This window comes from Pithys albifrons, chromosome 22, assembly GCF_047495875.1.
Source record: "Pithys albifrons albifrons isolate INPA30051 chromosome 22, PitAlb_v1, whole genome shotgun sequence".
NCBI lineage: Eukaryota > Metazoa > Chordata > Aves > Passeriformes > Thamnophilidae > Pithys > Pithys albifrons.
Genome location: NC_092479.1, coordinates 8735026 through 8749573, shown reverse-complemented (window position 1 = coordinate 8749573; position 14548 = coordinate 8735026). Strand labels below are relative to the sequence as shown.

The window sequence follows — 14548 nt, the reverse complement described above, 5'->3', positions numbered from 1 at the left end:
GCCAGGGAGGTACAACAAACACTGAAAATGCTGCAAGCACAGCTGAGCTGCTCCAGCAGCGCTGGAGGAGCAAGGCTGCCACCTGTGGGCATGGGAACTGCAGCCTCCTCCCGGGGAGGATCCTGGAGCACAGCCCTGCACCTGGAATCACCTCCAAATGCAGCTGTGGGGCACACTGAGGAACAGACTGAGCTACTCTGACCTCTGCCACTGGTTTGAGTGATCACTGCTCCTGAACTGTCCACCTGCTGACAGGGAAGGACAGCACTGTGTGATTTATAAAAGGATTCACACAAAAAGTATGATTTTTTCATACTATAAACGTGGTGGATGAAGACCCTCTTCTCTTCCTAAAGATGTTTTAATCCATGTGCAAAAATACAACTTGATGAAATAACCAAACACAGCATAATTAACAGAATAACATTCACACATTTTATTGGGTCAGAGGGACTGGGAGGTGCTTTGGGACACATTCACAGACAGGCTGCAGAGACTGCTCATCCACCAGTGCAGACTCAGCACACTGTGACACAGCTCATCAAGAGAGACCTGAAAGAACTTTTAGAAGTTTATATTCAGGGAAAGTAGATGGGAGAGGGAACAGAAGGGCAGGGAAAGAGACCCAGCATCCTCATCACAAAGCAAACCAATAAATGAACCTCTCTTACCACTTAATGATTAGATGTGAAGATTATTTTGGTCTAATTACATTGATTAAGTCATCCTTTAGGTTAGTTCATATCTAAAATGTCCTCTAGTCCTAACAAGCTTTTTGGAAAGCACACAGAGATAAAGCACTTTTTACCCTCAGAGCTGTCTATGACAATGATGCCAGCTCAGCATCCCTGTGAGGGAGGCAAAAATCAGCCACTTTCTGAGACACAGAGAAGTCAAATCACTTCCTCAAAGCCACAGTGAAGAATGTGTTAGTCAGTACTGACATTCTTAGGAACCTGGAATGACACTGTTTTTCACAGACACAGAATTGGAGGCAACCAGCAGCAGCTGGTAAGGAATTACCAAACTGTCACCTCATTTTTACTGTTAAAATACTTTTAATCCCCCCAGCTTGAAAAGTGTTCCACAGACATTTATATGGACTGAAGAGCTGTTTAATTGCAGTAACAGAAAGCACTGGTCCTTTCCAGCAGTAACCAAACATCCTACCCAGGACAGGGTGTCCAAGGTACCACTGGAGTTACACACCCTACTCCACCAAGGATCATATCCCAGATCTTTCCAGCACTACAATTAAGGGTATCAAAGATATGAGCCAAGTATGAGTTACTTTAAGGAATTTAGCTTAAGCACTCTAGTTTTTGTAAAAAACCTGATAGCTTTTCAAACCCCAGCTATCATGAAATAAAGCACCCAGCTGCTACAGGACTACCCCAACAAACCTACATATCCCCCCTGCAAGGGGAACAGATCCTCCAGCTCAGCCCTTACCCCTAGAAAAGCTTTTGGTTTGCAGAGAAGTGACCTGGGTATTGGAACCAGGCTCCTCTTCACTCTGTAGGTGCACAAAGAAGCAACAAACTCTGTTCTCTATGTCTGTATTGAGAACAGTGTCCAAAACCTTCTGGTATCTCCCTCCAACTACCTGAGCTGAACTTCTACATTTTCTGCTTGTGTTTCTAAAGTACAGCAGTTGCTGAAGTCCATCTCTTGTCCTGTGCCCAGTCAGGTTAGAGAGATCATTTGCCCAGTTTTAGCAAGAGATGAAACTGTGGCTCATTAAATAGGCCTGCAAAGAATCCTTCCCCCTGACTTCAGCTCAGCTCTAACAGCTGCTTCACAGGAGACAAAAACCCAAGCACAGCCCACTGCACAGGACACTCAGCTCTCAGACCAACACCCCAAGGGCACCACAGGACAGAGGCAGGGCACTGCACTGGGAGTTATTGCTGGTTTATTGCTTGTGTGTAACAGCCTTTCAAACACTGGTTAGCACTTGTTCCAAGCCAGGCTGTGCTCAGTCCAACACCTGTCCCCCTCCCTGCAGCCTCCACAGCTCCTGCAGACAAGCTTTTCACCCAGCCCTGCCCACAGGAGCTGAGAACCCTCCAGCAGGGAGGAGAATTCCACTGCCACTGATGACACAGCATGGATCAAACCCACCTCTGCACTGCAAGGCACACGTTTGTCCCCACTGTGTTTGGCAAGTTTCTCAGAGAGCTACATAACTGCTGAAACAGCTCTGCAAAGTGGCAAGAGCTGCAGGAGAAAACAAAGCAACACTGTAAGGTGTGGAGGGGGAAAAGAGGTGGGGAACATCCTCTCAGAGCTCACTGAATTGTGATTCAGTGACACAAACTCTGGACTCCATTGGGAAAAATCTTGTTAATGAGATTGGCTTCTTCCTCTTTCCAGCCTTAATTTGTATGCAGATTCAATGCAATAATCCAGATTTGGGTTTTCTAACCCTGGATATTTCTTCTTTGCTAAACTGGGCTTGTTATTATAAGACATTTGACTATAGCACTCTTGGCCTCTAAATAAACAAAGAAAAACAAATGAAAAAAACCCACTTCTTTTAAACCAAGAATTTGTTCTCCCACCAATGTATCTACTAATCCACAGCCATTCAGAGAAATCTGGCACTGTCAGCTCCTCCTTAACTCCAAAACTGTCATTTCTAAGCAAATGCAAAAATGGAAACCATTTGTTTTTCTACCCTTTGAGGGCTTTCCAGGTGCATGGTTTGCATTTACACCTTCAGTGGCAGAATAGAGATTTCCTGGGTTTGGCTTCAAATCTCTGCAGTGGGCTAATCATGCTCCATGTCAGCACCACATTCCACAGAGATCCAGAACTTTGAAATTTCTAGACTATAAGGAACAAGCAACAGTTAATGAATCAGCATCCAGTGCATTTCAGGGGGCTTGTAAATAAAAGCTCAAAATGTGGCTATGAAAAAAGACAAAAATTAAAGGGTACAAGAGATGAACTACGTTCACAAGAGTGAAGTAATAGCACCTATGCTGTTGTGATGCTAAACATTTGGCAGTGTTTTGTTTTCCACACAGGAGCCACTGGAATCCCTGACCACGGTAAGAAAAGAAGAGACAAAAGGGATCGTTGTGCTTGTGAAGGGAGAGCTTGATTTGAGGCTCGAGCTGTCACTGAGCTGACAGTGCAAAGATTCAGTGGCAGAAGGATGAGGTTCTTTGGACACCTCCTTGTCCTCATGTCACCTTGTTCCTCTGAGGCAAAGCCACACAGTTCATCCCTTCTGAAGAGCTGACCCCTCACTCCTCACAAGTCTCTTGCACGTCCTAACCAAGGCCAGAAATCACAAAATTCGCCATCACCAGCTCAAGATGGTCTCTCCATTCTCCCCACCCTCCCCCCGATCATTTGCTCCCCAACTCGGGGGTCCCTGGCACGGGCAGCGGGTGCGGGGCCGGTGTCACAGCCCGGGCAGGGCGCCGGCGGGTGCCAGCGCGAGGCCAAGCACGTAGAAGAGCCCCAGCAGCAGGTTGAGCTTGGCTGTCCGCTGGGGGATTCTGCCGAAGCTGCGGCTGCGGAACTGCCTCTCCAGGGAGAAGGCCATGGGGATGGTGAGCAGGGGCAGGGCCATGCTGATGGTGTAGCGCGTGGCCAGCACGCAGAAGATCAGGTAGGGCAGGAAGAGCAGCGCGGCGTAGAGCACGTAGGAGCAGGCGGGGCCCAGCAGGATGGCCAGCGTGACGATGCCCGCCTGCCGGTCCGACTCCATGTCCCGCGTGTTGTTGCTGTGCAGGATGGCCTCGGTGCTGAGCGCCAGCGGCACCGCGTACAGCAGCGGGGACACCGACAGCGCCCCCACCTGCACGGCGTGCGCAAACACCACGGCCAGCGGCCCGAACGTGATCAGGATCACCACGTCCCCAAGGGCCACGTACTTAAAGCCGATCCCTGTGGCAAGACACAAGAGGGAAACGCAGCGTCACCAACAGCTCCGGGGGCAGGAGGGAAAGGGCAACGTCAGAGCAGCCCCTTCCCCAGGAACACTGTGAACAGACAGGGCACGTGCAGCTGGGGACACCAAACACATCATCCCTGCTTTGAAAAGAGAGTAAAGGAAATGGAGCTTGAACAGACAACACACGTGCAGCTGTGGGTAACAAATGCATCATCCCTGCTCTGAAAAGAGAATAAAATGCAGCTTAAACAGCCGGTGCAAGTGCAGATGTGGGTAACAAACTTATCCCTGCTGTGCAGAGAGAATAAAGGAAATGCAGCTTGACCAGCCAATGCACACACAGTTGTGGGTAACAAATGTATCATCCCTGCTTTGAAAAGAGAATAAAATGCAGCTTAAACAGCCAGTGCAAGTGCAGATGTGGGTAAAGGAAATGCAGCCGTGGGTAACAAACTTATCATCCCTGCTTTGCAGAGAATAAAAGAAATGGAGCTCACACAGGGCAGGTGCAGCTGTGAGTAACAAACTTATTCCTGCTTTGCAAAAATAAAGGAAATGCAGCTTGACCAGCCAATGCACACACAGTTGTGGGTAACAAATGTATCATCCCTGCTTTGAAAAGGGAGTAAAGGAAATGCAGCTTGACCAGCCAGTGCAAGTGCAGCTGTGGGTAACAAATGGATCATCCATCCCTGGAGGGTTTGAAACTGAGCTTGGCCGTGGCACTGAGTGCCATGATCTGGTGAAGGGACTGGAGTTGGACCAAGGGTTGGACTTGATGATCTTGGAGGGCTTTTCCAACCCAATCCATTCTATGGATGTGGCACTGAGGGAGAATCCACCACTTCTTGATCCAACCCTACTGTGATCACCAGCCCAGGGCACTCCGTGCCCTGGGCTGGTGATCACAGTGGGGTTGGATCAAGGGTTGGACTTGCTGATCTCAGAGCTCTTTTCCAACCCAATCCATCCTATGATTCTATCCCTGCTTTGCAAAGATAATAAAGGAAATGCAGCTCCTGGATTTCTCCAAACAATGTGAGAGAAATTAAGGCCCAGGCTCTAACACTCATCCTCTAAAGTATCTATTTCTGCAGGAAAAAGGAAACTCTTCAGCGTGATCATGGATATTAGAACCTGGCCTTGAAGAAAGAGAGAACAAAATGCAAAACTGACAAGATTCTTTCAGGGAAACAAACATAACAACGTCTGACACTTTGAAACTGAGCTGTTTTTCCTGCTCCTAGGAATGATGTTTGTATCTGTTCAACACAGGGGGCACTAAAAATATCCTCCTCTCATTAAGGACAATCACAAACTGTTCAGCAATGGCAGTGAAGGGCCAGGTGGACAAAAACAACAAAACATTCCACAACACAGCAAAGAAAATACACCATGAGCTGTCCTGGCAAGGGCCAGGAGATGAACCTCACAAAAAGACTCAGCAATAGTTGCAATGAGGATCTGAAGCCATGTGTGCAAAACGTCACTTTTTCAGCATCACTTTCCCACTGAAGAACTGAGTGTGACCCTTCCCACAACAATCCAGTGGAAAGAACACAAGTTTATGTCCCGGGACTGCAGGAAACGCCACCAGATCTTTCCCTGGCAGTGTATTGGGTGGATCATTTGCATCCTCTAGAAACCCTTGACAATTCAGCCCATTCTGTCACATCTACACTCCCATCCCCTGTGAAAGGGATGCAGCACTTACCTCCAGTGTAAAGGAAGGAGCTGGAGAGGCCCCCGAAGTAGATCAGCGCCAGGTGCTCCAGCTTGAGGGTGGACACGGCGTAGAGCCCCGCGGCGCACACGCAGCCCAGGGTGTACAGGAACACGCCGAACCGCACCACGTCCTGCGGCTCCAGGATCTGGTCCACCAGCGTCCTGTCATCGCTCTTCTTGTGGTCGATGCCTTTGGAGAAGTCGTAGTAGGTGTTGACGAGGTTTCCGGCTCCGTGCACGGCCAGGACGGTGACGGCGCTGCCCAGCAGCAGCCCGGGGTGCAGCGTGCCCTGGGCGCGGAAGGCGAGGGCGCTGCCCAGCGCCACGGGGGTCAGCGAGGCGCTGAAGCTCCAGGGCCGCAGCGCCAGCACGTAGGCCGCGCACTTGTGCCTCCAGCCGCGGGCCGCGGGCCCGTCCGCGCCCGCCGCGCCGCCGCCGTTCCTCTCGCTCCCGCGGGGGCTCTCGGCGCTGATGCTGATGTTCTGCAGCGGCTCGGCCGGCCCCATGCTCGCCCCGCGCTCCGGCAGCAGCGCCTGGAAGGGGAAGGGCCGGCGTTACCGGCGGCGCGTCCCAGGGGCGGCCATGGCGGCCTGAGGGGCCCGCGGCGGCACGGCCGTCCCCGCCCCGCCGCGCCGCGCGGCCCCGCGACAGGGGTTCCGTGCCCGCCGCCACCCCCCGGCGCACACGAATGAAACGCGAAACCAACCGGCCCGCGGCGTCAGGAGCGGCGGCGAGGGCTCAGCCCGCAGCACTCGGCGGCACCGCGGCGAGAGGAGGAGGAGGAGGAGGCTGCATGGCGGGCAAGGAGCGCTCGCCGCCGTTGGGGCCCTCACGGCCGCACGGACACATTTCGGCGGCGCGCTCTCCCCGCGCGCATGCGCACAGCGCACTGTGCATGTCGCCGACGTAGCCGTGGAACAGCATCGGCCCCGCAAGGCCCCGCGGTCCCCGCTCCGACCGACCGACCGATCGCAGCTCTGCGCAGGGCCAGCTCTCCATCCCCCGAGCCGCCCACCCGCACCAGCCCGGCACACCGTGCCGCCTCTCTGCTCCGCCGCCGCCATGGCGGGCGCCCGCAGGAAGGGCGGAAGCGGCGTCTGGGAGGCGGGCCTACTGAGCAAGTCCCGCCTTTCCATTAGCCAAAGCTGCTGCCACTCAGCGCGCCCGGCGCGGCGATTGGTCAACAGGCGCCGACCCCTGCGCTTCCTTGGGAGAAGGGGCGGAGCTGCCAGCCCTCCTTCCCTCTTGCTCTCTCTCTATTGGCTGAAGGCGATGTCCATCACGGCGCTGCTGGAAGCCTATTGGCCGGCGCGGGCGGGGCGGGGCGCGGAACGGGGGAGCCGGCGCGGCCCGGGCGGCGGCGAGCGGGGAGCGGTGAGTGCGGGCGAGGGACAGCGGCGGAGCCTCCCCCGGCCCCGGGCATCGCCTCCCGTTCCCCGAGCGCCCCTGCCCGCCCGCAGCGCCGCGGCGGGGCCCCTGGTCCGCGCTCCCTCAGCGCCGGCCTGCCGAGCCCCCGAGCCCGGGCCTGCCGGGGCCCCGCGGCCCTGAGGGGCTCTGGGCAGGGACAGCGGGCAGGGCCGGCGGGCAGGGACAGCGAACAGCACCCCGGGCAGCACCTCCGGCTGCTCCCGCACCCCCGGAGCGCTCCCGGACCCGCCGCTCACTGCGGCCCCTGTGGCACCTCTGGGGAGTATCTGGGGAGAAGCGGCTGAAGTTCTGGTGTCAGTGCTCGGTTTGGGCTTATATAATATGGACATCGCGGGCCGGGGGGATGTCAAGCCTCTGAAGTTGTTTTGGTGTAGGGAAGGGCTCCTGGGAGAGTTTGGTTGTGTGCTGGGCAGGATAGCCCGTCGCAGTGACTGGTGTTGCTGTAAGTGGGTTTGCTGTCTGTAAATACCTGCTGGACGGTGTAGCACTTGCCAGGCCCTGAGCGCTGAGTCTTCCTTGTGTTGGCACAACAGTGGGATTTTGGTGGAGAGCCTTGGGTGGAAGTGCTGAAGGAGGAGTCAGTTCGATAGTGATACAGCCCTGGGAATGGTTGTGCACATTTATTGTGGGGTAGCTGCAAACCCTGCTCTGACTCTGCTCCTCTTCAGCTGTTGCATGACCCTTGATTTAGAATTAGATCACCATGGGGCACCTGACCTGCTGCAGAGTATTTTGGTGTTTGAGCAGCTTGGGAGCAAACAGGCTGAGAGCCACTGCACGTGGGGATACAGTTGTCTCACTGAAGGCCTAAGGAATGGAATAATTACCTGTAAGGTGGCACAGCATCCGTGCATGCCACGGGCCCTGTGCTCTGAAAACAGGCAGCAGGAGCAGCCTCAGAGACAAAGCTCAGAGATCCCAATTCAAGCAGTAACAAAACCCATCTCTCTGAAGAACCTCCAGGACTGGATGCCCCCGGGCCCCACCTGGCACCACCATGTCGGGCACCGTGTCCATCCTGCAGCAGTTTGCCAACGGCCTGAAGAGCCGGAGCGAGGAGACGAGGGCCAAGGCAGCCAAGGACCTGCAGCACTACGTGACCATGGAGCTGAGAGAGGTGAGTGCTGCAGGTGGGGACAGGCAGCCCTGTGTCCGGGCAGGGCTGGCTGCTTTGGCAGGGGGGATTGGGGATATGGAGGCTGCTCTCAGAGAGGAGATGGGACCTAACAGGGAGCTTGTCCTTGCCCCAGCATGTAGGAGGGGTGAGTTGGTGGCATAAATGGGTGGTCAAGCACCAGAAAAAATACACTTGCTGCATCACCACAATAAATACACTTGCTGCATCACCACAATAAATACACTTGCTGCATCGAGGGCACAAAAAAGAGATACTATTTTGTGTTTGTAGTGGATAGTTGGTTTAATTTCTTCCTGTTTAAGTGACCTAGGGAGTGTTGTTTTCATGCAGGTTTGTGGGGCAGGAGGGAGGGAGAGAGTGCTGAAAGCTGATTTGGACTTTTTGCTTTTACAGATGAGTCAGGAAGAGTCTACCAGGTTTTATGATCAGCTGAACCATCACATATTTGAGCTGGTCTCTAGTTCTGATGCAAATGAAAGGAAGGGTGGTATTCTGGCTATAGGTGAGTGAAAGTGCTTAATGCCTCTGGTGAGATTTTCCTTCATGCATCTGTCTTCAGGGACAGGTTCTCTGAAGGGCCTGATGTCTGCACACTGGGGCTGTGCTCATTGCTGGGCTCTGGCTGTCTGTCTGAAGTGTCAGCATGGGAGCTGCTGAGTGCTGAGAGTGGCTGAAAACCTGGGGCTTAATGGGCCCTGAGCTCTTCTGGGAGTGGAGCACCAAATGTGAGTGCTGAGCAGTGAAAATTCTGTTCTGGAGCTCAGCTGGGAACACTTTGTTCTGCCCATTTATATGTATCAGGGTGGGCTGACTTTCTCAACTCTCTTCTGTCTGGGGAGGCTGATTCTTGTTAACTTTACCTGTCTCCATAACAGCAGCTCCCATCCCTGGGAAGGGCTCACAGAGCTTCTGCTTTGGTTCTGCTCAGCTGCTCCATCAGTGGTTGTGTGTTCAGTGTAAGGAGCTTCCATCTCCTGGGGAAGTCAGTTTACTTTGCCTTCCAAGCAGGTGGCCTGTATTGTAGCAGTTACTTCTTTAATAGCCAAAGAGGAGGTGTTTATGCTTTGGACTCAGAGAGATAATCATCCAGTCTCAACGTGTTCAAAGACTGCACAAGTCCCTTAGATAGAGAGGTCTCTGTTGACAACACCTGATCTTGAGCTGACAGTATCACTTCCAAATTGGGCCTGTGAATTTAGTGCTGTTGAAAGGTGCCAACTTGACACCCCTGGACACTGTTTGTCTACAGAGCAGGTACAGCCCAGACTCTGGCAGTGAAAGCTGCTGCCTGATGAGGTGCCTCCACCCTGGCCAGGACAGACCATCTCCAGGGCTGAAGGCGAGAGCATTTCCTTGGTCCATTCAGTCTTTGGCTTCTCTCCTGAGTCAGACCAGCTGTAGTAGTTGCATGTGGGTGGATACCTTTCTATTGAAAATGGGTCTATGATCCCAGGGTGGATTTTTTTTTCTCTTAAAACTAAAAATGTGGAAGATTTACGAAGATACTGAATGTGTTTTCCAACTCACTCAACAAGTTCAGGCTCAAAAGAATTTCCTATTGTTTGATTGGGTTTTTTTCCCTGCAAGGAGTTACTGTGACTCTCTAAGGAGTGGATAGGGAATACTCAGTCTCGTGCAGGGATTGCCTGCTCTGTGCCTCACTGACTGTGAAGGACAAGCCACAGCATTGCTCCCTCTCTCTGCAGCAAGCCTCATTGGTGTGGAGGGAGGCAATGCCACCCGTATCGGCAGGTTTGCCAACTACCTGAGGAACCTGCTGCCATCCAACGACCCCGTGGTGATGGAGATGGCGTCGAAGGCGATCGGGCGCCTGGCCATGGCCGGGGACACCTTCACGGCCGAGTACGTGGAGTTCGAGGTGAAGCGCGCGCTGGAGTGGCTCGGGGCGGACCGCAACGAGGGCCGGAGACACGCGGCTGTGAGTGACCGTCCTGCGGCGGGCTGGGGGCGGGGACAGCTCTGGGAACGGCTGCTGTGTCTGAGGCTCTGGGGGGCTCTCGTGGCAGGCAGTGCTGCTTCACTGCTCTGCCTTAGCCCGGCGACTACAGAAGGCTGAGGCACCGTTGTGTGGGACCTGGAGGCAGCTCAGGCTCCCAGACATCACCAGCTGCAATAAGTGTTGCTGTGCTGTACAAGTTCCGAGGTTTGCTCGGGGTGCTCACCCTCCACACTGTCCCTGTTCCCTGCCCACCTCCAGGTGCTGGTCCTGCGGGAGCTGGCCATCAGCGTGCCCACCTTCTTCTTCCAGCAAGTGCAGCCCTTCTTTGACAACATATTTGTGGCTGTGTGGGATCCCAAACAGGCCATCCGAGAGGGAGCTGTGTCTGCCCTGAGAGCCTGCCTTATCCTCACCACGCAGCGGGAGCCCAAGGAGATGCAGAAGCCCCAGTGGTACAGGGTAAGGAAACAACTTTGGTTTGAAGCAGCCCCTCATAATGCAATGCAGATGGTCAAAGGCCAGTTTTCAGAAGAGCTGGCTAAGCTATGAGCCTGTGTCACCTTTGTCAGGAAAGCTGCCTCCTTGAAAATATAACGGGTTCCAAAATGAATAATTGCTTTAACCCAGTGTAATAGTGAGAGACTTAACTCCTTCAAGAATCCAGTGCTCTGTCTGCAACTTATTTTCAGCTGTTGAACCTGACCTAGTTTTACAGCCATGCAGTTATCTATCTCTTGTCATCTCTCACTAGCAGATGGTTTTATTATTATTATTAGTGTGAATAAACCTAAAGGAGAAAGGTAAGAATTCTTTGGTCTGAGCCTTCACTTTGCTGCCATTGTCATATGACTTAAGAAGCTCCATCCTATCAAATAAATTTTGGTCAGTGCAGTCAAATCTTGTGAACTTGGATTCCTTATAGTCAAATAAGTGCTGAGGATATTGATGGAGTTTATACCATGCTGTTTGATTAGTGCTGTTGAAGTGCTTTGCAGCAGAATCCACAACTTCTGGGTGATTCTGGGTTTTGTTGTGTTATTCTTCTGTTATGGCTCAGCTGAGGGTTGTGGCTTCTCCTGGGAAATTCAGGGCATCAGTAACTCTTGACTGGCAGTGCTACTTCATTTCCACGGGCTCTGTTTCTGCACTAACACTGAGGGTTTTTCTTCTCCCCCAAGCACACGTATGAAGAGGCTGAGAAGGGCTTTGATGAGACTTTGGCCAAAGAGAAAGGAATGAATCGAGATGACCGAATCCATGGTGCCTTACTGATCCTCAATGAGCTAGTGAGGATCAGCAGTATGGAGGGAGAGGTGAGCCAGGGAACAAGCTGGGCTTCCTGGGGCTTCCCTGACTCTGTGGAAATACCCCTTTTGTTTGTCATGGGGGTTGCTGGGTGGAAAAGTCATCTGACTGTGGAGTCAGAGCATCAGTTATTACAAACTGAAGTGTGTCAGAGAAATATTAGGTATAAGTTTGGGCTGAGGAGGTATTAAGCCCTGATGGAAAGGCTGTTAACTAGATTATAATTGAAATGAAAAAGAATTTTCCAAGGAATGAAGACTCTGTTGCATGTTAGATACAGATATTTTTGCTGAATTTGACTTGGTTGATGTTTTACAGCCATTTGGATATCAATTATAGAGGATGCTGCTCAGGAGATGTGGGTAGCACTGTGCTGGGAATCCTTTACTCAGCTATTCTCTTAATGCTCTTCTGCTTTGTCCAGCGCCTTAGAGAGGAGATGGAAGAGATCACTCAGCAGCAGCTTGTGCATGACAAGTACTGCAAAGACCTGATGGGCTTTGGTACCAAACCTCGCCACATCACTCCCTTCACAAGCTTCCAGTCTCTTCAGCCCTCCCAGTCCAATGCCTTGGCTGGTCTCCTGGGCTACAGTGCTCACCAAGGAATCATGGGGTTTGCAACCTCCCCTGTCCCAGCAAAGTCTACTTTGGTGGAAAGTCGATGCTGCCGGGATCTGATGGAAGAGAAGTTTGATCAAGTAAGTGTTCATTCTTCAGCTTGTCTGCCTTTGTCCACACCACTGGCTCTGGCAGAGCAATTGTCCTCTGTGTCCTTGGTGAGCAGGCAGTGCTGCTGAGTACTGAAGTGAGCCTTCAAAACTCAGTAATTGTATCCTGGCCTTGGCTTTGTCTCTCTTGGAGCAAGTGATTTACTTCCTTTGGAAACAGTCAATTATCCATCTTTCTGTTGGACTCTGAAGCCAAATGTCAGTGGAATGCCTAAAAGCACACATGTAATAAACATCTGTGGCAATGGCCATCCTTCAGAGCCCAATCTATCTCCTTCCAGGTCTGCCAGTGGGTTCTCAAGTGCAGAACCAGCAAAAATTCCCTGATCCAGATGACGGTTCTCAATCTCCTCCCGCGGCTGGCGGCTTTCCGTCCTTCGGCATTCACAGGTGACAGCACAGATGGCTGGGGGTAGGAATGGTGCTGAAACTGGGCTGGAAGGGATCCAGCTCTCTTTGCTCCAGAGGAGCTTGTGCAGGCAATGCAGCAGACCAAGTGTGCTGCTGGTGAGATGAGCACATTCCTCCGTGGGAGGACAGTCGTTTTTTCTGAGTGTGACTTGGTAGTTGATGCCAAAATGTTGCTCTGATGAAGGAAATGGACTGAAGCCTTTTGTCTGAGTTCTGTGATCAATACCATAACACACAGAACCCCCTTTTTTTCTCTCAGTATGTCAGACAGTGTAGGTTTCTTCTCTCTTGCTCCTCCTCATTGTATCCCAAATACCATCCTGAGTTCTCTTCCTTTTCTCTGTTGCATATACTGGGAAATATCAAGTAAAAATGGGAAATACCTGCCAGCTTTAAAGTAGTTCAGTTGATTGATCAAGCAAATTTAGGAGAGAGAATATCAGAGTTGGAGACAAGTCACCAAACTGCTCTTAGTGGGTTGGAACAATATTTGTGTTATTTTTCTGAATTTCCAATCAATCACTGTAAAACCAAGATGCTTGGAATTTATTTGTGTTTAAGACCTTGTTGCAGGGGGGGGTTTAATAGCTGTTCTATTTTGGTAATTTTTGTTTTTAAAAACAAAGCCTTTTGTGGTCCTAATTTTTATCATATGGTGACATGTTTCCCACAGATCATGTCAGCAAACTTAACAGGACTATTTCCATTCCTTAGTTTTACACCTTGTAAAGGTTTAGTTGCAAATGTGATGCAGCTGTATAAACCCAAGTGAATTCTGATATCTGTATTGTTTTCTCTCCTGGGCAGCTGATCAGTATCTCCCAGACACCATGAATCATGTTCTCAGCTGTGTGAAGAAGGAGAAGGAGAGAACAGCAGCCTTCCAGGCCTTGGGTTTGCTCTCTGTGGCTGTGAGGTCTGAGTTTCAAGCTTACCTGCCAAAAGTCCTTGAAATCATAAAAGCAGCTCTTCCCCCCAAGGACTTTGCCCACAAGTAAGTATGTGGAAGTTAGAGAAGAAACTGAAACTCCTGTTCCTTGAATAGTTTTTGTGATGTCAAATTATTGTATTAAAATCAGAAGTATTTCTGCAAGACTGATAACACAAAATAGGATGAGGAAAGATGTGTGGAAAAATTGTGGGTCTTCCTAATAAACCTTTATGTGGTCCCTTTCCAGGAGGCAGAAGTCTGTGCAGGTTGATGCCACAGTCTTCACCTGCATCAGTATGTTGGCACGAGCCATGGGGCCCAGTATCCAGCAGGACATCAAAGAGCTTTTGGAGCCCATGCTGGCTGTGGGCCTGAGGTGAGCACAAGGCACAGGAACATATTCTCCTGTTAGCCACAGGATGGCATTGTGGGCCCTGCAGAACGAGACCTTCAAAGTCTTCACATTGAGAAGGAAGATTATTGCTTTTAAGTGATCTTTCAGAAGATCAGTATAGGTGTTTCAGATGAATAATACGTTTTAAGTGTTAATGTGTCTGTTGGGTTATTTAAGAGCACTGGTATCTCTGTAAAGAAATCTTTTTGTAGAAGAACTAATGAATTCAAAACCAGTCTCCTTTACTTGCTGCTGTTCAAACACATTTGGCAGCAACCTGCAAAATTGTAGAGAGCATCTGACAGGCAGCAGACTCATGGCTCTCTGCCTGCCTCTCGCCCTCAGCCCTGCCCTGACAGCGGTGCTGTACGACCTGAGCCGGCAGATCCCCCAGCTGAAGAAGGATATCCAGGATGGGCTGCTGAAAATGCTCTCTCTTGTGCTCATGCACAAGCCCCTGCGACACCCAGGCATGCCAAAGGGCCTTGCCCACCAGCTTGCCTCCCCCAGCCTCACCAACATCCCAGAGGCCAGCGATGTGGGCAGCATCACCCTCGCCCTTCGCACACTTGGCAGCTTTGAGTTTGAAGGTGAGATTCAGTAAGGCGGTGGGGGC

General features: G+C 51.6%; 2 protein-coding genes across 4 annotated transcripts in view; one reads left to right on the top strand and one right to left on the bottom strand.

Annotated features, from left to right (window-relative positions):
- Window positions 1–409: 409 nt before the first annotated feature.
- UBIAD1 (UbiA prenyltransferase domain containing 1) lies at window positions 410–6270 on the bottom strand. The gene is made up of 2 exons (XM_071575828.1): window positions 5625–6270; window positions 410–3903 (listed from the first exon to the last, which is right to left on the bottom strand). Exons 1-2 carry the CDS (start codon window positions 6139–6141, stop codon window positions 3416–3418), a joined length of 1005 nt encoding a protein of 334 aa, XP_071431929.1. The 5' UTR covers window positions 6142–6270; the 3' UTR covers window positions 410–3415.
- Window positions 6271–6956: 686 nt separating this feature from the next.
- Window positions 6957–14548, top strand: part of MTOR (mechanistic target of rapamycin kinase) — a 58968-nt gene continuing 51376 nt past the window's right edge. For all 3 annotated transcript variants that reach the window (XM_071575444.1, XM_071575443.1, XM_071575442.1), the window contains exons 1-11: window positions 6957–7009; window positions 8018–8180; window positions 8595–8703; window positions 9908–10140; window positions 10420–10620; window positions 11340–11474; window positions 11891–12166; window positions 12478–12586; window positions 13415–13601; window positions 13786–13914; window positions 14278–14522. In XM_071575444.1, the coding sequence (XP_071431545.1) occupies window positions 8061–8180; window positions 8595–8703; window positions 9908–10140; window positions 10420–10620; window positions 11340–11474; window positions 11891–12166; window positions 12478–12586; window positions 13415–13601; window positions 13786–13914; window positions 14278–14522 (1744 nt within the window). In that variant the 5' untranslated portion in view covers window positions 6957–7009; window positions 8018–8060. The remainder of the gene's footprint in view (window positions 7010–8017; window positions 8181–8594; window positions 8704–9907; window positions 10141–10419; window positions 10621–11339; window positions 11475–11890; window positions 12167–12477; window positions 12587–13414; window positions 13602–13785; window positions 13915–14277; window positions 14523–14548) is intronic.

Coding starts and splice junctions, on each gene's coding strand:
- UBIAD1 (XM_071575828.1), bottom strand. CDS start 6,141: ATGGGGCCGGCCGAGCCGCTGCAGAACATCAGCATCAGCGCCGAGAGC. Junction 3,904..5,624: donor CTCCTTCCTTTACACTGGAG/GTAAGTGCTGCA, acceptor GTCTTGCCACAG/GGATCGGCTTTAAGTACGTG.